Source organism: Phyllopteryx taeniolatus, chromosome 13 (assembly GCF_024500385.1).
Source record: "Phyllopteryx taeniolatus isolate TA_2022b chromosome 13, UOR_Ptae_1.2, whole genome shotgun sequence".
In the NCBI taxonomy this organism is placed as follows: domain Eukaryota; kingdom Metazoa; phylum Chordata; class Actinopteri; order Syngnathiformes; family Syngnathidae; genus Phyllopteryx; species Phyllopteryx taeniolatus.
The window spans coordinates 22989200-23014261 of NC_084514.1; the positions used below are offsets into that span (position 1 = coordinate 22989200).

At 44.8% G+C, this 25062-nt stretch overlaps 1 protein-coding gene and 1 long non-coding RNA gene across 10 annotated transcripts in view; one reads left to right on the forward strand and one right to left on the reverse strand.

Annotated features, from left to right (window-relative positions):
* The window catches only part of nrxn3a (neurexin 3a), a 213450-nt gene that overhangs the window by 91618 nt on the left and 96770 nt on the right, over nucleotides 1-25062 (reverse strand). For 8 of the 9 annotated variants that reach the window (XR_009791623.1, XM_061796050.1, XM_061796047.1 and 5 more), the window contains exons 1-3: nucleotides 20002-20092; nucleotides 8350-8651; nucleotides 3267-3428 (exon numbers count right to left, since the gene is read on the reverse strand). Coding sequence is in view for 8 of the 9 variants with exons in the window: in XM_061796050.1 (XP_061652034.1) it covers nucleotides 3267-3428; nucleotides 8350-8651; nucleotides 20002-20092 (555 nt within the window). In the remaining variant the exon portion in view is untranslated. Of the gene's footprint in view, nucleotides 1-3266; nucleotides 3429-8349; nucleotides 8652-20001; nucleotides 20093-25062 lie in introns of those variants that run through there. The other variant, XM_061796051.1, reaches the window with a different exon arrangement.
* Nucleotides 20123-20742, forward strand: LOC133488331 (uncharacterized). Its single transcript, XR_009791625.1, has 3 exons — nucleotides 20123-20261; nucleotides 20356-20445; nucleotides 20525-20742. It is a non-coding gene; the product is annotated as an uncharacterized LOC133488331 (long non-coding RNA).

Consider the following 25062-nt stretch of genomic DNA (forward strand, 5'->3'; position numbering starts at 1 on the left):
GCCATCTGCCCTGAACAGTGAAAACCGGGATTCATCCGTGAAGAGAACACCTCTCCAACGTGCCAGACGCCATCAAATGTGAGCGTTCGCCCACTCAAGTCGGTGAAGACGACAAACTGCAGTCAGGTTGAGACACCGGTGAGGATGACAAGTATGCAGATGAGCTTCCCTAAGATGGTTTCTGACAGTTTGTGCAGAAATTATTTGGTTATGCAAACCGATTGTTGCAGCAGCTGTCTGGGTGGCTGGTCTCAGACGATCTTGGAGGTGGACATGCTGGGTGTGGAGGTCCTGGGCTGGTGTGGTTACACGTGGTCTGCGGTTGTGAGGCCGGTTGGATGTACTGCCAAATTGTCAAAAATGCCTTTGGAGACAGCTTATGGTAGATAAATGAACATACAATTCACGGGCAACAGCTCTGGTGGACATTCCTGCAGTCAGCATGCCAATTGCACGCTCCCTCAGAACCTGTGGCATTGTGCTGTGTGATAAAACTGCACAGTTCAGAGTGGCCTTTTATTGTGGCCAGCCTATGGCACACCTGTGCAATAATCATGCTGTAAAATCAGCATCTTCATATGCCACACCTGTGAGGTGGGATGGATTATATCGACAAAGGAGGAATGCTCACTAACACAGATTTAGACAGATTTGTGAACAATATTTGAGGGAAATAGCCTTTTTTGTATGTAGAAAAAGTTTCAGCTCATGAAAAATGGGAGCAAAAACAAAAGTGTTGCATTTACATTTTTTTCAGTGTATGTACATTGTACAGTTATTTCCCACTACTAAAATAGTGCAACGTGATTATACAGCTTTATCAGCTTTATGATCAGGTGTGTCAGCTGTATAATCACTTTACAGTATCGTAACTGTGAGGCAGACGCTATAACCAGTTGACCACCGGGCCGACATGGAAAAACTCAAACTCAATATTCTAAATGAAATGTTTCTTTTTTTATAACTTACAGTGATCTTATTTGATGGATGTAGAGTTCATAAGTCATTACGAGTAGAAAGCATCTTAATTGCAATATATCTTTAAGGCATACATTGTGTGCCTGTTGTGTGTGTGTGTGTGTGTGTATGTGTGTGCTTGTGCATGCATACAACATGCATCTTTTGTTTTGTGCAAAACATCAAATCTCTGTGAGCATGTACTGTATACTGTACATAAAAGACAGCTCCAAAGTGAATGTGTGTTTCTATTGACATTTCTGTGTGTTTGTTGTATTTGAATGTGTGTGTGTGTGTGTGTGTGTGTGTGTGTGTGTGTGTGTGTGTGTGTGTGTGTGTGTGTGCCTGTCTGGACTGGATGATACAGGGAATGGCAAACCTGACCAGGATGCTCAGAGCAGGAAGTGGGCCAGAGCGGGATTAAATTGTTACTGCACCACTTCCTCACTCACCCTGCAGTCCATATGATACTGGGCACACTCGGTGTCTGTGTTTATGTGTGAGTGTGAGTTGTGTGTGTTGTCTTGACTGTGACAGAAAAAGTCAGCTCTCTGCTGCAGCAACCAACTCCATTCAAGTGTTAGATATGACATTATAAGCTCGAGGGAGCAGCGCATTTCGCTCTTGAGTGTTTGTGTTTCGGTGTACAGTGGGGATGAAATGGATTAGAGGGTACTGATTAATTAAGATAACATTTCAAACGGTTAGTATCACCATGTCCAATTGTAATAATCGTGGCTACTGCATTTAGTGCAGTGTGTTGTGTGACCTCTTTAAGACGCCAGCGAGAGAGTAAGTGAGGGAGCACTCACATGTAGCTACGTATTTGTGTGAACAATGCAGGTAAAAAATAAAAGAGGACTCACAGAAAAAAAAGACACCCAGAGTCCATCCAACTCATTCTTGTAGTGGATGGAAAACAGGGAATGATCCTCGAAGGCCAGTTATTCCTGACTTTTGCCTTTGAGTAGCAGACGGAGCTTGGTCTGGAGCCTCAAGCAGGAGCATTAACATTGGCTTGATTTGAAAACTAGTCCTCAAAAGCCTCGGATAAAGCCAACTCGATTGTTGACCATTTAGAGGCCTGTGAATGTAGTCAGCTCCAAATGCAAATTGAAATCATTTTCCTATAATTTTACTTTGTTTAAAATTGTTCTATTCAGTTTGTGTTCGTAGAGGCATGATGGAAAATGAACATTTTTCATTGAATTTCGCTCTTGTTAACAAAATTTGAATTGAGAAACAGGTTTTTTTTGCTAGATAGATTATTTGATTAAAATGTGATTAATTATTTACAAAGTCTCTACTTAATTAGATGCTTTAATAAAGCCCAACTACTATTTAATGTCACTGTTGTCTCAGACATTCTTACTTTAATTTTGGCTGTTACTGACCATATCTAATGTCAAAAAGTACATAGAATTGATGATTTTTTATTTTTTTTTGTAATCAAAATAAAACATGTTGCAATGCTTTCTGTTTCTAGCTATAATTTTTTGTTGTTGTTGACACTAATTGTAGTAATATAGTGATGCAGTATGGCAAACACATTCAACATTTAAAAGCTAAGTATGAATTAACATTGTAGAAATTAACAATATCTTTCTGACTAGTCATAATTACATTTTGAATAATTGAAAGTAATTGTGAACTAATAAAGTTACTTGTTATTAACTTCTTTTTTTTAAATCAAGTAATCAGTAGTGTGACTTTTAATCAAGTAATCAGTAAACTAAGTTACTTTTACATGGTAACTGTGGCAACACTGATTTCGACAATACAACAGTAACTGATGTTTCCATGCATAGTATAATACTTGACTTGCTGTTGCAAAAACACATTTTCAAAAGAAAAATTGCACTCAATAATATGTTATTGTATATTTACACACAGTGACAACATTTGCTAGCCACGTGACCTGCAAACACAGAATTTGGGACCACAAAACGTGACTGTAGCTAATGTTTTGGCTTTCCTTCTGTGTGGTTTCTTGCATTAGCACCATAAACTGATATTGTCTTTCCACTGCGACGAAACCAATGTGAAATGATGGTGGCCGGATGGTGTGACGTTTGCTTCCGTCATCTGATCAGATGTTTTGCTCATATCACAAGACAAAAAAATCTGTCAAGCAACCGTTCGTATCTCAAAGAAATCGCAAGTGAAGGCACCACAGTAGTTCAACCTTGGCGGTCATCATATTGTTTAAGTGGAAATAACCAATTTCAATTTTATTTACACAGATATAACCACTTTTGACCAAATCTTCACCAAACAATGATTAAATCACAATGAATGAGGTCCCTTACCTCCTTGAGACAGCCCATGAAGTTGTTGCTCACAGGAGATCCAGGGAGGTCAGCAGTGCTGGGGCTTCCACCAACATAGAAAAAGTCATCTGAGCCAAGCATGGTGTAGTCCTCCTGGGTGTAACCCGTGGTGGTCAAAATTCCATCCACTGATATTGTCACCTGACAATGGGGAGTGAAATGATTAAGTAAATTAAGTGTCATATCTGGGGAGAAAAGTAGCAGTCCTTTGTTTTTAATGTTGAATTAATACTATTGATAATGGACTATTCATTTTAAGTAGTCACAGGTCAATGAAATATTAATGTAATATATAAAGGATTTATATCCTGAAACTACTTTAAAAGCAACATCTTTTAGCGTATGCTCATCTCATAGCATCTCTTATTGCTTCCACAGCAACACTTTCTTTGGATCTCTGCATCATATACCGGCTAATAGACTGCTAGCCTTTGGCTGGGCCTTAAAGTGCGTTGACTCATTTGCATCAACATGCGAAATGATGTCAGCTTCTGACATCAATTTATAATGAGAACATTGATTACCACCGTGAGTATATCATTCACAAGCAATCGAGTCAAGTTCATGAACTCACATTTGACAATAATATTAAAATGACATTGCCCTTTGGGTGTACAGTAGTTTTACCTGTATACCATTTCAAATGTAAACAGTGGCACAGCTATTTTTCTTTGTATGCCGTGATATTATATTGGAGCCTTTGCACTTTAATAGTAGATGCAGAGACCATTAAAAATTGTAGCAACCAGGGATGAGAATAGGCTTAATATATTTTTTTAAAGTTGTAGCAGCAATAATATTATAATTTTTTTCGACAAAAACAAATCAACACAACTCTCAAACCAGGTGAAAACAGGAAAGACTTAGTGTCACACCCACCAAAACTGAATGAAAATTCAGGACATAAAGAATGGCAGATCCACACTGCAGGACATCTTATTAAAATTTGATGAAGCTTTGGCATTTTAGGGTTCATTACTATCAACTCTAAAGCAGCAGTGAGGACTAAATGTCTATAATTGAGTAGAATTGAGTAAATAAGCAATATTGTTATGAGAATTGAGCATTATCAGCTAGTGGTGAAAAACATACTGTACGGCATCAACTATAATTCCAACTCTGTCACTGCAGGGTGGGTCACCTCACAAAAGAATGTGATTCAAGAGGATGGTCAGGGTAGAAATAGTAAATACAGGGTAGAAAGTCCTAGTTTTTAGTTCCTCTCGAATGGCCTGACAAGTTTCCAAAGCAATCTCACCAAAAGAGAAAACAACAGATGTGGCTTAAGTCATTATGTTTACATGAACATGAATATTCCAATATTAGAGCAAAGAAGGCAATGTATTTGGGAATGGCACATTATTATTATTATTATTATAACCGAATACATAGAATTGGTTGTGTTCAGTGGCATTAATGTAGGGATGCTTTTACCAAAATCACACTTATCACACTTGATTATGCATTAGATCAGACTACAGGATTTTGTAGTTGCTGTTTTTTTTGCCATATCTTCAGGGAAAGAGGATTATGAGTTGTGGAATGTAAAAATAATAAATAAATAAATAAAAATACTTAGTTTAAGATCAATGATTGGGCTGCTTAATACTGTCCATGTAAACAACCCACTTAAAATCAAGATCAGCGTTTGACCCAGGTAAAAGAGGAAATGGAAGTTATTCCAACTATAATCAGAGAGAAACAAATAATTTCTTTATTGTTCTGAGAGTGTTATCTTATAAAACCAAATGTTGAACAAACAGCCAAAGGAAGAGTACACAGAAAACCCCAAAATATTACAAGAATAAATGGTTGATATCTACCAGACAATGGAGTGTGTTTACCATGGCGTATCCTGATTGCTTTGCAAAAAGATGGAGTAGGTTACAAATGAACTTAAGTAGCAATGGTTTGTTAGTGCATTTGAACAAATCAAATAAAAACAAACAAAGATCAGTTGCATATTGCAAATGTTAGTAAAATACACAACAAATACACAGCCTACTAATTTTGATTATGAAGGTGTGAGTAAAAGTAAAAAGGTATTTGCCGTGTGCAAAGCCATTTTGCATGTACCCTTCAAAAATCTGTACTGTTCAAATTTTGATAATGAAAGGGAGAGTTTGCAGTTAAAACCCCCCCACACGTTTTATCAAATAGGTTTAAATTGTCTGTATGACCTGACATTCGAATATTATTAAAATAATCTTTTGAAAAAACATCCCTCTCTGGCCCCATCTAATGCCTCTGATTTGACTTTCATTATTATTTTACAACCGGGCACGGCGTGACAAGAATAGTTGATCAGAGACTGTACAAATAGGATGCATGGCAGAATAGTCTGTCAATCATTTGCAGTGTTTTATTATTATTATTTTTTTAATTATTATTATTCCAAGTGGCACGGTGGTCGACTGGTTAGAGCCTCACAGTTCTGAGGAGCGGGGTTCAATCCCCGGCCCCGCCTGTGTGGAGTTTGCATGTTCTCCCCGTGCCTGCGTGGGTTTTCTCCAGGCACTCCAGTTTCATCCCACATCCCAAAAACGTGCATTCATTGGAGACTCTAAATTGCCCGTTGGTGTGACCGTGAGTGCGAATGGTTGTTTGTTTGTATGTGCCATGTGATTGGTTGGCAACCAGTTCAGGGTGTACCCCGCCTCCTGCCCGATGTTAGCTATGATAGGCTCCAGCACGCCCGCGACCCTAGTGAGGAGAAGCGGCTCAGAAAATGGATGGATGGATGGATTATTCCAAGTCTATTCAGGCAAGTATATTGACATATTTAATAATGACTCCTTGAAACAATTTAAGTGGGCACTAGAATAAAATATTAAAGTCACCTTACTTTTAATAGTACATTAAAGGCTACTTTTATTTATCATTTAAGATGTGTGGTCAGAGAGGATATGACATTTTATTACAAACAAATTCGTGCGATTGGCTGGCGACCAGTTCAGGGTGTACACCGCCTCTCGCCCGAAGATAGCTGGGATAGGCTCCAGCACTCCCACGACCCTAGTGAGGATAAGCGGTCCAGAAAATGGATGGATGGCTATTACAAACCAATTTTTCTTCAGTCATATTCGTTGAAAAGACTGAGTGAAAAAGCTCAGCAAAATAATACTTTGCTCCTTTAAATCTGCCGATGAAAAAGACAAGACAGGCACTGAGAGTCATTCACATGTTATAGCAGCTCTGACTCACTTTCTCTTTTATTTCTTTGTTTCTTTCTCCTTCATTGTATTTTTTTAATCCATCCATCCATTTTCAACACCGCTTATCCTGGTTAGGGTCGCGGGGTGCTGGAGCTGACTTCTGGCGAAAGGCGGACTCCACCCTGACTGGTTGCCAGTCAGTCGCAGGGCACATATAGACACGGACAACCATTCGCACTCACATTCACACCGTCACTGCCGTCACTGGGAACTGAACCCACGCTGCCCGCACCAAAGTCAGGCGAGTGTACCACTTCACCATCAGTGACCTTTTTTTATTTATCCTATTTACTATTTTCTTAGTCCAAGATGTACTATTGGAGAATATCGACAATATCAGATTTCCCTCTTCTTTAAGACGCTTCACCCAGAATCGCCTGATCTACTGCCTTTTTCGCCTTTAATATGGAGGGGTCCCCTCTGCTTAGAATGCCTCCCGGAAAAGATCTAGAGAGGGACAAGAGCCAGAGCTAAAGTGATATAAAAGTGAAAGAGAGGACTGAATGGGACAGGAGATTTTAACCATTTCCTTCCATTGATCATTATGGGGAATGTCAGTTTATGGTACTTGCCACCAGAACAACTAACTGCTGTTAGAAAACAGTCAACGTGAGTGACATCATGCATGCTGTGATGGCGAGATTACAATTACAGACTCCTGGTGCCCTCATGCTGGTCAGTGGAGACTTCTGTCGTGTTTCTCTCTCATCTACTAACAACTTCACACAATGTACACTATGAAAGGAGATGGAATAAAACCTTGGACCTCTTCTTCATTCCCTCACTACTGGGGAATCTGACCACGACTTGAGGCATCTTGAGATCACCAACTGTGACAATTTGGTCTAAAGACAGAAGAAGCACTGTAGTAGTTTCTCAATGTCACTGACTCGTTTTAGGTTTTTAAAGATTACAGTATTATATTTTTATTAAAAAGGAATATATTATTATTATTATTATTATTATTATATGCAAAAAACTGCTGTACAAATTATACAGCAATGTGTGAATTTCCCTTTAGGGTTTGCAACATGTGACTAGATTAGAAGTTTTATGCCATCATTAAAATATATTTTCTGTTTCTACAAGTAAAGCCAGAGTTGGATTCATCTAATGTTCCTAAACTGATGAATTATTAGCATCTTTGATACTGAATCTCTTTCCTTGTAAATTGGCCTAGGAACGCCACGGGATCCTGCCAGAAGAGTTAGATGAAGTGGCTGGGTAGAGGGGAGTCTGGGCTTCCCTGCTTATGCTGTTGCCTCCCGCGACCCCACATCCGATAAATGGAAGTAGATGGATGGATAAACTGTAGTCTTGACTCAAAAATGAGAAAAGTTATCTCCATCTTCTGTATTAAGGCTGGCACTCACTAAGTGATGCGGCCGAACCCAACTAAACTCTCATGCAGTGAGCGGGATTTGGCAGCTACTTTCATGACTGACCAATCAGTCGGCCACTGATTTTGCAGCAATAAAAGATTTGAATCGCCAGTGCACGGTGTCACAACGTCGCACATTACAGCCAATCAAAATGCGCATAAACTTTCACTCATGCTAAAAATACATTTCCGGGTTTTAAGCGAGTTAGACACAGAACGGCCGCCATGCCGCCCCCAGCCTCAAGTCATACAGATACTGTACATTATAAAGTATCAATTTATTGTGTTTTACAACAATTTATAAATTATAATAAAACCAAAGCTTGTGGCCAAAATGTACGCAAGTGGTACGTATAATAGAGGCCTGCAACAGTCTTCAATTGTTATATTTTACATCACTACAATTCTATTAGACACAATTTAACTGCCACCTCATCCCATGGTACACTCCACCTAATGGCCTTACCTGCCGTAGGTTGCGAGTCACTTTGACATCATGCCACGAGTTGTCATTGAACTTTCCGTTGACTGGCTCAACAATTGCTTCAAAGGCTCCAGAGCCCAGGTTGATCACGAGCGAGACGGCACCATCCTTCAGCGCCAAGTTGACATAGTCAGCCGATTTGCCAGTGTGAAGTATAAGGCCATTGCGCTGCCATGTCTTGAAGGAGAGTGTGATCTCATCACTGCTGCTCTGGATTGGGTTCTGTGAGAGGTCGTAGCAGAAGTATTCTGAACCACGGAATGTGGCCACATTCTCTTCCCTCGCTGTAGTGAGAAAAAAAGCACAGGTGGGGAAAACTTTGTTTCAGTCACTAGATCTGTTACTTCACAGCAAAAATAATAATTAAAACCAGGAAAATTACAATAGAAATTTTGAATGGGCGCGCTGTTGCAAGTCCGTAACCCGCATTTGTGAAGTAATTATTGCGAGTTGAGCTTTCCTCGTACACTATTTTGAACTTTGGCCTCAACAAAAAGGAAAGGCAGCTCAATAAAGTTTGTGTTCTAATGAGAATTGATGCAATGGTAACATCCTAACACTTAAGCTAACAATGCATATGCATATATTGTGCCTTTGGGTTAAGTGGATTTTGAAAGAGTATAGCTCAACTGCTAAACTGATGAACAGTTGGTATGCAAACATTAGTAAGATGGCTGAGTAGATAAATCACTAAGGCCGATGGATTAGGATTTTATATTGTGCTCTGTGATCATGTACTGTTTTAAAGGAAATTAGTTCTAATCCTAACATACTAAGCTAACATAAGCAATATTGCATTGTGAGTGGAGGAAACGCTGAGGGACATTGATGAGCATTTTTACTTTGCCCTTTGGTCAGGTACTTTTTGAAAGAGATTAGCAAAAAGGCTAGCATGCACACAGTTGCTATGCTAACATATTGCTACATAGCACTCTAAATCAGTGGCGTCAAAGGTATAGCCCGCGGGCCAGAACTGGCCTGTCAGGCGGTACAATCTGGCCTGTGGGGTTGTTCTGCTTGTCAGGCAAGTTTTTGTTCATTTATACATACAGACTCTTATTTTGAAACTCGTGCTTTTATTTTGCCGCAAGCATCGTAGAACCAGAAGTGTTCTGAATTTTGTGCCATGTGACTCGTGTGCAAGCAGTTTACAGTGAAACAGACCAATCCAAGCTTCCAAGATACGTTGTGTACTTCTGCAGAAGCAATGCCTTTATGTATAATATCATAGTGTATATTGTTTGTGAAGTAATTTGATATGCAAATGTGCACACGTGGAGTTAAAAACGAGTTTGTGAAGTTACTGAGGACATGGGTTTATCAAAGCCGAGTGAAAATGGGTGGGCTGCATCAGGCCAGCATAAAAACTGTGCCAAACAAATCATGCGAGCAGCTTGCTGTTGTAGTGACCCCTGATAGGGAACATCTGAAGGTTGCGTCTTTAATGAGATGTAAGTTACTGGTATGGGATCATGAGGGGGTGGGTGTCAGACCGGGTTTCATCACGTCTGTGTTGTTTCCCGGTCCGTGCGCCATGCCCCTCCGCCCTGCCTGCCCCCCTGGATTTTAAATGCATCACACACACTCCCCACGTTTTAATGCACCACATACACCCATCTCTTGGGAGCGGTGGGTCATGGGTGGGGGATTTGGCTGTTAGGCAGCAGGGCCTGGCAGTCGGGGACCTGGCAGTCATGGGGGGGGAGGTGGGTTCTCACTTCGTTGCATGGTGGTACTCCTGAGGCCGGGCCCCCCGGGCTGGATGACTGCTTGGCATTGGGGCTCCCCTTTCATGACTGCTTGGCATTGGGGCTCCCCCCCCCCCACTCCCTTATCGTTCCCTTGTCGGGTGCTCCTATCTGCCATCCTTTCCAACAAATAAGGGACACTATCCCGCCCTTGGGCTGGGCGGGGACTGGCTGCATCGCGCGCCATGCAGGTTGGGGGGGGTGTCTGGCTCTCCTGTGGGTGGGGGGGTTGGCTGGTGGGGTGGCATTGGGTCTCTGCGGCCCCCACTGGATGGCAAGTTGTCGGGGCGTCTTGGTGGGGCCGGCAGACTGCCCTGGGTCCTTCGGTGTGGGATGTGTCCCATCCACCGGGCTGCTCTTGGGTGGACCCCTCCCGGATGACCGAGCTTCTCACCCTATCTCTAAGGGAGAGCCCGGACACCCTGGGGAGGAACTCATTTCGGCCGCTTGTATACTGGAACTTGTACTTTCGGTCACGACCCACAGCTCGTGACCATAGGTGAGGGTAGGAACGTAGATCGACCGGTAAATCGAGAGCTTCGCCTTTCGGCTTAGCTCCTTCTTTACCACAACGGATCGATACAAAGTCTGCATCACTGCAGACGTTGCACCGATCCATTCTTCCCTCACTTGTGAACAAGACCCCAAGATACTTGAACTCCTCCACTTGGGGCAGGATATCATCCCCGACCTGGAGAGGGCATGCCACCCTTTTCCGACTGAGGACCATGGTCTCAGATTTGGAGGTGCTGATTCTCATTCCAGCAGCTTCACACTCGGCTGCGAACTGCTCCAGTGAGAGTTGGAGGTCACGGCTTGATGAAGCCAACAGAACCACATCATCTGCAAAAAGCAGAGATGCAATACTGAGGCCATCAAACCGGACCCCCTCTACGCCTCGGCTGCGCCTAGAAATTCTGTCCATAAAAGTTATGAACAGAATCGGTGACAAAGGGCAGCCTTGGCGGAGTCCAACTCTCACCGGAAACGAATCAGACTTACTGCCGGATATGCAGACCAAACTCTGACTCCGGTCATACAGGGACCGAAAAGCCCGTATCAGGGGGTTCGGTACCCCATACTCCCGAAGCACCCCCCACAGGACATCCCGAGGGACACGTCGAACGCTCTCTCCTCTCCACAAAGCACATGTAGACTGGTTGGGCGAACTCTCATGCACCCTCGAGGACACTGCCAAGGATGTAGAGCTGGTCCACTGTTCCAGGGCCAGGACAAAAACCACACTGCTCCTCCTGAATCTGAGATTCAACTTCCCGATGGACCCTCCTCTCGAGCACCCCTGAATAGACCTTACCAGGGAGGCTGAGGAGTGTGATCCCCCTGTAGTTGTAACACACCCTCCGGTCCCCCTTCTTAAAAAGGGGGACTACCACCCCAGTCTGCCAATCAAGAGGCACTGTCCCCGATGTCCACGCGATGTTGCAGAGGCATGTCAACCAGGACATCCCGACAACATCCAGAGCCTTGAGTAACTCCGGGCGAATCTAATCCACGGCCTTGCCACCGAGGAGCTTTTTAACCACCTCGGTGACCTCAACCCCAGAGATAGGAGAGCCCGCCTCAGAGAACCCAGACTCTGTTCCCTCATGGGAAGGCGTGTCAGTGGAATTGAGGAGGTCTTCGAAGTATTCTCCCCACCGGCTCACAACGTCCCGAGTCGAGGTCAGCAGCGCCCCATCACCACTATACTCAGTGTTGATGGTGCACTGCTTCCCCCTCCTGAGACGCCGGATGGTGGACCAGAATTTCCTCGAAGCCATCCGGAAGTCTTTCTCCATGGCCTCACCAAACTCCTCCCATGGCCGAGTTTTTGCTTCAGCGACCACCAAAGCTGCATTTCGCTTGGCCAGCCGGTACCCATCAGCTGCCTCAGGAGTCCCACAGGCCAAAAAGACCCGATCGGACTCCTTCTTCAGCTTGATGGCATCCCTCACGGTTGGTGTCCACCAACGGGTTCGGGGATTGCCGCCACAACAGGCACCAACAACCTTATGGCCACAGCTCCGGTCGGCCGCCTCAGCAATGGAGGCGCGGAACATGGTCCACTCGGACTCGATGTCCCCCGCCTCCCCCGGAACATGAGCAAAGTTCTGTCGGAGGTGGGATTTGAACCTCCTTCTTACAGGGGATTCCGCTAGACGTTCCCAGCAGACCCTCACAATCCTGCTACGTCGGACCGGCATCTTCCCCCAACTCACCACCAGGTGGTGATCAGTTGACAGCTCCTCCCCTCTCTTTACCTGAGTGTCCAAGACATGCGGCCGCAAGTCCGATGACACGACCACAAAGTCAATCATCGAACTGCGACCCTGGTGCCAAGTGCACGTGTGGACACCCTTATGCTTGAACATGGTGTTCGTTATGGACAATACGTGATGAGCACAGAAGTCCAATAACAGAACACCGCTCGGGTTCTGATCGGGGGGGGCCGTTCCTCCCAATCACTCCCTTCCAGGTCTCACTGTCATTGCCCACGTGAGCATTGAAGTCCCCCAGCAGAACGATGGAGTCCCCAACGGGAGCGCTCTCCAGCACCCCCTCCAAGGACTCCAAAAAGTGTGGGTACTCTGAACTGCTGTTTGGCGATAGGCACAAACAACAGTCAGGACCCGTGTCCCCACCCGAAGGCGGAGGGAGGCTAGCCTCTCGTCCACCGGGGTGAACCCCAACGTACAGGCGCCGAGCCGGAGAGCAATAAGTATACCCACACCTGCTCGGCGCCTCTCACCGTTGGCAACTCCAGAGTGGAAGAGAGTCCAACCCCTCTCGAGAGGACTGGTACCAGAGCCCAAGCTGTGTGTGGAGGCGAGTCCGACTATATCTAGTCGGAACTTCTCGATCTCACACAGCAGCTCGGGCTCCTTCCCTGCCAGAGAGGTGACATTCCACATCCCTAGAGCCAGCTTCTGTAGCCGGGGATCGGATCGCCAAGGTCCCCGCCTTCGGCCACCACCCAGCTCGCACTGCACCCGACCCCTATGGCCCCTCCCACAGGTTGTGAACCCATGGGAAGGGGGACCCACGTTACCCTTTCGGCCTGTGCCCGGCCGGGCCCCATGGTTGCAGGCCCAGCCAGCAGGCGCTCGCCTTTGAGCCCCACCTCCAGGCCTGGCTCCAAAGGGGGGCCCCGGTGACCTGCATCCGGGCAAGGGAAACCTGAATCCATATATTGTACTCGTGATAGGCGTTTTTGGAGCCGTGCTTTGTCTGGTCCCTCACCTAGGACCTGTTTGCCATGGGTGACCCTGCCAGGGGCATAAAGCCCCAGACAACTTAGCTTCGAGGATCATTGGGACACACAAACCCCTCCACCACGATAAGGTGACGGCTCAAGGAGGGGTTGCAATAAGATAATAATCAGTAAATGTGAATATTTTCCAAATGTACTTGTAATTATTTTCACCCAAAAAATGGAATTGTGGGCGGCACGATGGACGACTGGTTAGCACTTCTGCCTCACAGTTCTGAGGACCTGGGGTCGAATCAAGCCTCGGCTGTGGGGAGTTTTCATGTTCTCCCCGTTCCTGCGTAGGTTTTCTCCAGGTACTCCTGTTTCTTCGCACATCCCAAAAACATGCATGGTAGGTCAGTTGAAGACTCTAAACTGCCCGTAGGTGTAAATGTGAGTGTGAATGGTTGTTTGTTTATATGTGCCCTGTGATTGGCTGGCAACCAGTTCAGGGTGTACCCCACATCTCGCCCAAAGATAGCTTGGATATGCTGCAGCATCCCCGTGACCCTAGTGAGGATAAAGTCTATGGAAAATGGATGGATGGATGGATATACTAGTTTACTACTCGGCTGAATAATACAGAGGAACAGTCAAGCTGACTGTTTTGGGGGCAGGGGCTATGTCAAGTGGCAGGTGGCTGATGTTGATTCGCTCCACCTGTGCAGCACCGAGTGGCAGAATGACTGGGCAGTTGTCTGTGATTTGCTGAGAATGTTTACCTCAAACCAGCTACTCCCATGTCAACCCATTTGAGATATTAATTACAATGTGATTGTAGCACGCCAAGGATTTGCTTTTTTTCTAGATTCGTTAAAAACTGACTGAATTCGCTTCGGCATCACAAAGTTTTATAGAATATTGATTCTGGCCAAAAAAATTAGCAAAAAATATTAACATTGTAGTCAATGGAGGAGTTGATTGACTTTCCCTTGCTGCAAGTGAAATAATAGATACAAAGGTGACTTGTATGTGACACGAGTTATTTTTTTATTTTTATTTTTTTTGGGAGAGACACCCATGTTTACGAAATTACCAAGCCATAAGCAGCAAGAGTGAAAGTTGTAACCAGAGTATAAAGTTATTTGGAAAATTACCTTATTTTTTGTTAGGTGCCTCACACTCTGACATCCCATTCCCTCGTTCTGACACTCAAGAAAAACACAATACACCCTCATTGAAATCATCTTTTTTTTCTGAATTTCCTTTCCCTCTGTCAATTAACACGGCAACTTTTCATTTTCGAAAAAAAATGGACACCAAAATAACAGTAAGCGTGTCAACAAAATAACACTGTGTCTGTTGAATACCGTATGCCAGAGCAGCATGCCTGGGAAACGGGGATTTATTTTCATGGTGCCGCATTCATTTTCAATGGTAGTTCATTTGTAGTTTTAGGAGGAATTGCATCACCATTGTAACACAATTAAAAAAAAAAAAAAGTTCCAATACAAGCGCGACCCAGATGCATCTTTTGATACCTCATTTGTGAGAATACGTTCAACAGTGTAAGCCACTTTTTTTTTTTTTTTAAAACACAGCAAAATAATAAACAATAAGAATTATTTAATAAGCTTAGATGCAGCAGTTAGTAGAGGTGTTTGCTCCACAGCAGGCCAAAAACTACAGCGTTGCAAATTGCAAGCTGCGCATCCGCTTCACAGTTCTGAGGACCGGGGTTCAAATCCCAACCCCGCCTATGTGGAGTTTGCATTTTCTCCCCGTGCCTGCATGGGTTTTCTCCGGGTACCCCGGTTTCCTCCCACATCCCAAAACCATGCATGGTAGGTTAATTGAAGACTCTAAATTGCCCTTAGGTATGAATGTGAGTGCAAATGGTTGTTTGTTTATATGTGCCCTGCGATTGGCTGGCGACCAGTTCAGTTCATATCGCCTCTCGCCTGAAGATAGCTGGGATAGGCTCCAGCCCTCCCACGACCCTAGTGAGGATAAGCGGTAAAGAAAATGGATGGATGGATGGGTTATTTTTATTAAGACAAATTATTTTGGAAAAATAATTAGTTTTAGCTAAAACATGAGCTTGTTTGTACTTCAGTAAACTTTCCCTCCATGCCTGACAGAAGACATCAGATGGATGGATGTTTTACAAATGTACTGTACTGGATTTAAAAAAAGAAGCTTAAAGCACTGTAACATTGTGCACATTTAATTCAGTGTTTCCTTCATGTACCACTAGCGGGAGCCTGTGCATCACTGGGGGCTTGGGACTTCACGCTGGTGGTCTGTGTCCGTGGCCTATGGTAATGCCTTGTGTGGAGTTTGCATGTTCTCCCCGTGGCTGTGTGGGTTTTCTCCGGGTACTCCGGTTTCCTCCCACATCCCAAAAACATGCATTAATTGGAGACTCTAAATTGCCCGTAGGCATGACTGTGAGTGCGAATGGTTGTTTGTTTATATCTGCCCTGCGATTGGTTGGCGACCAGTTCAGGGTGTACCCCGCCTCTCGCCCGAAGTTAGCTTGGATAGGCTCCAGCACGCCCGCGACCCTTGTGAGTATAAGCGGCGTAGAAAATGGATGGATGGATGATTTGACTGATTACTTACTCTTTGCGAACCGCTGATCTAGGTCAACGTAATGACTTTCAGAAAGTAAAGGGAAAGTTTACATATTACCCTTGACACACTTCTTATTTTAGTCAACCAAATATACTGGAGTTTTCGTGAACTATAATCCTATGGTATTTCATCAACGAAAACTGGACTAAAAGTTTAACAATTTAGATGACAAAATTATGCCTAAACTGTTACATTTTAGTGCAAATACTTACTAAAACTAAATCAAAATTGTGACAATTTCATGGAACAAATAGAATTTATGTCAGTGCTTCTGTATTTAGGCCAGCAGAGAAGCTCACTGATGGTCTACCACTGGGTTATTTTGTAGGCCACTGTTTCAGTGGCCTACAAAATAAGACACATTCTGAGGAACAAAGAACTGTAGGCTGTAGGTTCCACCCATATCAGCCCAACAATTACTGAGTCCTCTCAATAAAAGGTATTATGTGTCATGGAGAAAAATATGTACTGTACATTAACTAGATGAAATGATAATGACTATAGAAAATCAATGATGTGCGATTTTACTATTGACCTTGGAAGAAGAGAAACAAGTACTTATGGAGATTAAGCAGTTTTTGAGAAAAAGTGAAAAAAGTATGGCGGGACGGTGGCCGACTGGTTAGAGCGTCAGCCTCACAGTTCTGAGGACCCGGGTTCAATCCCCGGCCCCGCCTGTGTGGAGTTTGCATGTTCTCCCCGTGCCTGCGTGGGTTTTCTCCGGGTACTCCGGTTTCCTCCCACATCCCAAAAACATGCATGAATTGGAGACTCTAAATTGCCCGTAGGCATGACTGTGAGTGCGAATGGTTGTTTGTTCCTATGTGCCCTGCGATTGGCTGGCAACCAGTTCAGGGTGTACCCTGCCTCCTGCCCGATGACAGCTGGGATAGGCTCCAGCACGCCCGCGACCCTAGTGAGGAGAAGCGGCTCAGAAAATGGATGGATGGATGGATGAAAAAAGTATGGAAGAGTTGCAGGATAATACTGAAAAATTGTCTCATCGGGAGTTATTGTCTTTAGTTTATCTTCAGTTAACTTACTTTTAAGAGAAAAATATTAAAGACCAAGTGTCAATGTCTTTAAGTCCAGGTTAAAAACTCTTCTTTTCTTCTTATGCACTGTAGAACATTTCCACTTCTAAAATCATCCTTCTGCAGTGTGTTGTTTTTGTTTTTATTTTTGTATTTTGTCTTTGTTTATAAATGTTTTTAAGCTGCTTTTTATTGTTCTCTTTATTTTTTAAATGCTTTTAATCATGTAAAGCACATTGAGTTACCTTGTGTATGAAATGTGCGATATAAATAATTTGCTTGCTTTGCTTTGCTTTGCTTTAGAGACATAGGCCTTTGCCACAATCTGGAACATCTAACAACTACCAAACAATCGAGAGTATCAACACTGGTGGACCATCATGACCTCCACCCCATCTATTCTCAATATGGGAAACATTGATAACAAAATGGTGGCTGCTTTCTTCTCACCAATAATTATTAATTAAAAGCGTTCATATTCTTTTTCAAAGTTAGCACAAAGCAATGTTTTGCCACCAATACTTACAGTAAATAACAATAATAGGTTTTTGAGCGCTGGGAGGAAGTGGTAGTACTTGGAAATAACCAGCCATCCAAATTCATCCATCCATCCATTTTCTGAGCCGCTTCTCCTCACTAGGGTCGCGGGCGTGCTGGAGCCTATCCCAGCTGTCATCGGGCAGGAGGCGGGGTACACCCTGAACTGGTCGCCAGCCAATCACAGGGCACATAGAAACAAACAACCATTCGCGCTCACAGTCATGCCTACGGGCAATTTAGAGTCTCCAATTAATGCATGTTTTTGGGATGTGGGAGGATGAACCCGGGTCCTCAGAACTGTGAGGCTGACGCTCTAACCAGTCGGCCACCGTGCCGCCCCATCCAAATTCTCTACTGCTAATCCTGTTCAGGGTCGCGGGAAGCTTGAGCCTATCGCAGTTGACGTGAGCAAAAGACATGGACTGTTAGCCAGTCAATCACAGTTCACATATAGAGATAGACAACCTTTCACACTCACTTTCGCATTGTCACTGAATGGGAATTGAGCCCACACTGCCTGCAGGGAAGTCAGACAAGTGAACATCAGTAACTCTTTGAAAGAACCCCAATGCAGCAAAAGAAGAACATGCAAAATCAGTACAGAAAGACCCAAACCAACCATAGATTTGTACCCATAAAGTTATTGGTGTCTTGCAGATAAAAACTGAATACAGTATTTATGCTCTGTAACTCAATTTTTAAATCTGATATGATTCTGAAGTATTATGCTAAAAAAACATTCATTCATTAAAATGTACTGTTTATTACTGTTTTCGTCTAGCACCGAAAGTAAGACCGTCAAAGATAATATAGAGAATGAAGATTTTTTTTTTCTTTTTTTTTCAGAGTAATGATATAACACTATGGGTCATATACTGTCCTGCAGTTCCATTATAGTAGCCTGGAGGGGTCTTTGCGTCCTCTGTCTCTCCCCCCGCCCCTCTCTGTTTTCAGCACCTGTCTCCAATCAGCCTCATCACCACTGGTGTATATAAGCATGCCTGTTGCAGGAAATCCTTGCCAAAGTTTTGCAGCCTCTCCTAGCGGTACCATGATTCACCGTACTCAAGTAAGCCACGTAACTCCTCGTTCCCTTGTTATCTCTTGTGTCTCCTCGTTCCCAGTGCTCCCCTGTGTTCCTGAACCATGTCATTCATGCCACCGGCTGCTCTGTCCACTGCCTGCCAGCTGTCCACCCTGCCGCCTGCCAAAACATCCAGGACCACCTCCATAACTTTTGCTCAATAAGCTGTTCATCATTTTACATCTGCCTCCGCCTGCTCTTGGGTCCACCTACTCCCCACACGTGACAGAATACTTAGGCCACTATGGACCCAGTAACTCCGGAGGCTCTGAAGAATGCAGTAACCCTCCAAGGCGCCCACATTGGACGACAGGACAAAAAGCTGCAAGAAATCACTAAAACGCTCCTCCCTTTCGCAACATGTCTCCCTCCTTTCCCAACAGATGCAATCCATTCAACCCCCTGTAAGTACTCCTCCCGAGCCCAAAGTAGCATATGTAACTAACCTCCTCCGCGGCAAAGCAGCAAAATGGTCCACTTCATTATGGCACAACTCCTCCCCGGTCCTTCTATCATTCGATTCCTTTTCTGCCGAACTCCATAAGGTTTTCGGTCACCCGTTCAGGGCAAAGAAGCCACCCGTAGTCTCCTCACGCTCACTCAGGGCGCTAAGTCGGTCACGGAATATTCCCGCTCGCCCGGAGAACACCGCATCCATGTACGCCAAGTCCTCCAGTGCCTCCTCGAGAACGGTCTATACGTCAAACCAGAAAATGTGAATTCCACCTGTTCTCTGCTACATCATTGCAAAAGGACAACTACAACCGGAACCCTCCAAAATGCAAGCATCATCGACTGGCCCATCCCCGCGACCCGCAAAGAACTGCAACGTTTCCATGGATTCACCAATTTTTACCGCCTGCTTCATCCATAATTACAGCAAGGTTGCTATTCCCCTCACCAGTCTCACATCCACCAGCTCCCCCTTTCAGTGGACCCCGGTAGCCTCACAAGCATTCAATAAACTCAAATCCCTGTTCACCACTGCTCCCATTCTGCGCCACGCTGACCCTTCCCTCCAGTTCGTGGCGGATGTTGATGCCTCGGATTCCGGAGCTGGAGCAGTCCTTTCGCAGCGAGACCCCACAACCCATAAACTTCACCCCTGTGCTTTTTTTTCCCGTCGCCTATCTCCAGCAGAAAGGAATTATGACTTCAGAAACCACAAGCTGCTGGCCATAATATGGGCCGTGGAAGAATGGAGGAACTGGCTGGAGGGGACTAAACAACCATTTCTCATTTTGACTGACCACAAAAATCTTGCTTACCTCCGTACTCTTAAACGTCTCAACCCCCGACAAGCACGCTGGGCACTATTCCTCAGCAGATTCAATTTCAGTCTCTCCTTCTGTCCCGATTCCCATAACACCAAGGCAGATGCCCTCTCCTGTATTTACTCACCACCCGAATCCATGCTTCTGGCCTCCTGTTTCCTAAGCCCTCCAATTATTGACGACCGTCCGGCCTTCACGGTGTCGCGCATTCTTGACATGAGGCCTCGGGGGAGGGGGTTCCAGTACCTGGTCGACTGGGAAGGGTACAGGCCGGAGAAGCAGTCTTGGATTTCCTGGAAGCTTATACTCGATCATATCCTTTTGGACGACTTCTACGCAGCTCACCCGGGGAACCCTGGCAGGACGCCAGGAGGCGTTCGTTGAGAGGTGGGTACTGTCATATACTGCCCTGCAGTTTCATTATAGTAGCCTGGATGGCTCGTTGCATCCTCTCTCTCACCCCTCCCCTCTCTGTTTTTAGCACCTGTCTCCAATCAGCCTCATCACCACCAGTATTTAAGCCTGCCTGTTCCAGGAAATCCTCGCCAAAGTATTGCAGCCTCTCCTAGCGGTACCACGGCCTACCGTACTCAAGTAAGCCACTTAAGTCCTTTTTCCCCTTGTTAACTCTTGTGTCTCCTTGTTCCCAGTGCTCCCCTGTGTTACTGACTCACGTCAGTCCTGCCACCAAGCCAGCTGCCTGTTCTGTCCACGCCGCCGCCTGCCAACACATCCAGTACTACCTCAATAACCTTTGCTCAATAAATTGTTCATCATTTTACCTCTGCCTCCGCCTACTCTTGTATCCAGCTACTCCCCACATGTGACACTATGACACTGAGTTGTCTTTCAGAGGCGGTTGCATCATTAAAGCATTTCACAAATGTACATTCATATTTGTTTCGCGAGGTAAAACTGACAAATCTGGCACTAAAAAGTTGCATTTCGGGTGTGCCTCAGGGCAGGCTCTGTCTGGCGGTGGCACATGGCAGTTTCTAAAAAGTGGGTTTCTATTATCACACGCAGGGTATTTTGCTAAACCAGATCAAATACATATTTCTTGACAGAACAATTGTTTGTTTTATGTCTGTATTAGATTTGGATCAAGTTAAATGCAAAAGGAGCACTTTAATTATTCCCAAATGTTAGTAGCGAAAATATAAGATATTGGGAAACTTACATAGTAAGAAAAATTTAAACATGGCGGATTATTGAATGTCAAATATGTCATTTTCTCTGGCACAAATAGGAGTGAAATTGGACACAGTTCCCAAAGGAACTCTGACATCTTGTAAGGTACTCAAAAATGGCATTAAACTTTTTAGTCTCTTCACTTAAAGTACCAGGTAAGCTGTGTGTGTGTGTGTGTGTGTTTTGTGTGTTTTTAAACTACATTTAATATATTAAGTGCTGAAAATGTGTCACGACAGAGAACAATATTTAGTAGGACTGAATTGTTGAGATTTCTTTAAACTCTTTTTCACCATCTCAACTGGCTGGATTTTTTGGGTGGGGCTAAAAACTAGACCTGAGATGAAAGCAGGATGGGGCATATACTTTCTAGCATGAGTCGCCCCTCCCCCGCTATATAAACACCAGGCTCCCTTATTCCATGCAATGGCCATTCAGCGTAATTGTCATTTCCTTCTTCATAGCTTGTTCCAGTTCTACCATTCTAGCATGCAATTGGCCATCTGAAGTGTGTTTTGTATTATTTAGGCTACAGTTTCTGCATCGCATAGCGAGGCATGACCTTTGCCAGCCCGGGAGCGGTTCGAGTAGCCGCAGGAGGTCCAGCAGAACACTAGTATCAAGTTACCCACAAAGTCATGTTGTCTCTGGTGAAAGTTTACAAAACTATCTGTTGTAAAATGCGCACTGCAGAATTGGGTCATGTTGTTGATGCTCAGCTCGCCATCTGTGTGTCTTCAAAAAGTCAATCAATCACTTTTTTTATTCACCAGTATCAAGTTACCCATGAAGCCATGTTGTCTCCAGTTAAGGTTTACAAAACTATTCGTCATAAAATGTGCACTGCAAAGTCGGGTGGTAGTATTGATGTTCAGCTCGCAATCTGTGTGTCTTCAAAAAGTCAATCGATCACTTTTCTAGTTCCTCATTTAATGGGTAGCTTCAATAACGTTAGCGAGCTGTTCTGTAAATTGAGGCATCCAGCGAAAGGTGCATTTTCAGGATGTAGCCATCGTTAGCTTGTTAACTGCACGCTGAAGTGGTGAATGGGCCTTGTTATGGATGCTGAGCACAGCAAATTCACAACTGAGCAGCATAGCCAAACAAAACGACGTCACTTTGTCCTTATATAGTGAGGGAGGGAACTAGCGCTAGAAAGTATACGCCCCAGCCTCGTTAGCCCGCCCACAAAATCTGAAAAATTCAAATGGTGAAAAAGATGCTTCAAGGTCAGAGGATAAAGTTGTTAAGATTTTTTTTTATAATTCTAGAACCCCTTTACAAGTCACATCTGCCATTTCGAAGTGATTATATAGCAGATATCCAGCAGTTACAACCCCAATTCCAATGAAGTTGGGACGTGTTAAACATAAATAAAAACAGAATACAATGATTTGCAAATCATGTTCAACCTATATTTAATTGAATACACTACAAAGAAGATTTTTAATGGTCAAACTGATAAACTTGATTGGTTTTACCAAATAATCATTAACTTAGAATTTTATGGCTGCAACACGTTTCAAAAAAGCTGGGACAAGGTCATGTTTACCACTGTGTTACATCACCTTTTCTTTTAACAACATTCAATAAACGTTTGGGAACTGAGGACACTAATTGTTGAAGCTTTGTAGGTGGAATTCTTTCCCATTCTTCCTTGATGTACAGCTTCAGCTGTTCAACAGTCCAGGGTCTCCGTTGTTGTATTTTACGCTTCATAATGAACCACACATTTCCAATGGGAGACAGGTCTGGACTGCAGGCAGTCTATTACCCGCACTCTTTTACTACGAAGCCACGCTGTTGTAACACGTGCAGAATGTGGTTTGGCATTGTCTTGCTGAAATAAGCAGGGGCGTCTACAAAAAAAGACATTGCTTGGATGACAGCATATGTTTCTCCAAAACCTTTAAATACCTTTCAGCATTAATGGTGCCTTCACAGATGTGTAAGTTACCCATGCCATTGGCACTAACACAGCCCCATACCATCACAGATGCTGGCTTTTGAACTTTGCGTCCATATCAGTCCGGATGGTTATTTTCCTCTTTGGCCCGGAGGACACGACGTCCACAATTTCCAAAAACAATTTGAAATGTGGACTCGTTGGACCACAGAACACTTTTCCACTTTTCATCAGTCCTTCTTACATGAGTTTGCAGAGAAGCCGGCGGCATTTCTGGGTGGTGTTGATAAATGCTTTTATTTGCATGGTAGAGCGCACCGACCAGTCCCTAACGAAGGAGCACAGGCACCGGACCACCGCCCCCCCACGCCTAATCCACCCCCACCCCACACCAACCGTGCCCAACCACCGCCAATGCCTCCACCACTCCCACCAAACCCGGAGAGCATGGAGGCCCCAGCCGCCAACAGGGCCCAACGCAGGAGCCAGCCGCCACCCAAAAACGCTCATAGTCCGTCAAAAGTGTGCCCATGTTAAGCGACCGTCCTAAGCAAGCAGTGTGCGAATATATGAGGTGCATTAAAAATCCGTGGGGGAAAAGCATGGCAGGCCAGAGAGCAGGCCTGAGTACGTGGCCTAGTGTCCTCCCCAGCCCGACACTGCCCTCCCCCCATAGACGGGTGTATGATGCATTAAAACTGGAGGATCGGCAGGGCAGAGAAGGGTGAGGCGACCAGACCGGAAACCAGCATAGATTTGCTAACACCTGGCCCGGCGCCCGCCCCAACATGCCCAGTGCCAGTCCCCCAGGGGACCCTGAATGAGATGGAAATGTGCCCAATGTGTGAAGTATGTACAGTGTGAGTACTAAAAATGTGCAGTGTGTGTGAAGTAAGAGGCTAGACTCCTGTGGGTCCTGCCCGGCCTGGCTGGCTGGCAGACCACAGAGAAAAGGGAGGCAGCCCCTCCCCATTCTACAGCCCTTTCAAGGCAGGAGGCGCTGACACCCTACCAAAAGTCCCATGTGAGCCAGAGACCTCGAGAGAGAGGGGCGACGACAACGACAGAGCGCCCCAGGGAGAGGGAAGAGGAGGACACAGGCCCTTAAACCCCATTCTGAGACCAGGACGAGAGCTTCGGACTGGGGCCAGCGGGCACCTCCCCGGCACCCAGGTACAGAGAACAGAGAGGGCAACACGGACACAACCACACCCAAGAGGAGGATGGGGAAACAGGCCCAGCATCCTCAGAGGCCCAGATCCAAAAGGATAGGGGTTCAAGGACATGCAAGTGACCCTATGGTGTGCACAGTGAGGGGTCTAAAATTAGAAGATATTATGGTTTGGTCACATTACATTACATTTTTGCATGACATTCTTTTCCAGGCAAACAGAATCAAGCTTCAAGATTCACCATTTTAATGAAAGGAGACCATCCATCCATCCATTTTCTGAGCCGCTTATCCTCACAAGGTTCGCGGGCGTGCTGGAGCCTATCCCAGCTATCATCGGGCAGGAGGCGGGGTACACCCTGAATTGGTTGCCAGCCAATCGCAGGGGACATAGAAACAAACAACCATTCGCACTCACATTCACACCTACAGGCAATTTAGAGTCTTCAATCAACCTACCACGCATGATTTTTGGGATGTGGGAGGAAACCGGAGTGCCTGGAGAATACCCACGCAGGCACGGGGAGAACATGCAAACTCCACACAGGCGGGGCCGTGGATGGAACCCAGGTCCTCAGAACTGTGAACACAGTTTAAACTGCAAGCCAACTTTTAAAATTAATAAATTTATCCATTTTCTTATTACGTTTGGCAGAGATATTTTCTAGTGTTATATACTCTATGACAAATTTTCCCATTGGTTAATGTTGATAGCTTGTTTATCTTTCCAGTTTAACAGTGTTGCTCTTTTAGCAATTGCGAGAATTACAAGTATTGGTTGAGCATGTTTATTTGGAAGATATTTACCTTTTAAATCACCCAGCAGACAAAGATTAGGATGAATCAGAATCCTGCAGTTCAAAATTGAGGAAGGTTTCTGTGTAATTAGTGACCAGAAGTGCTGGACGGTTGTACAAATC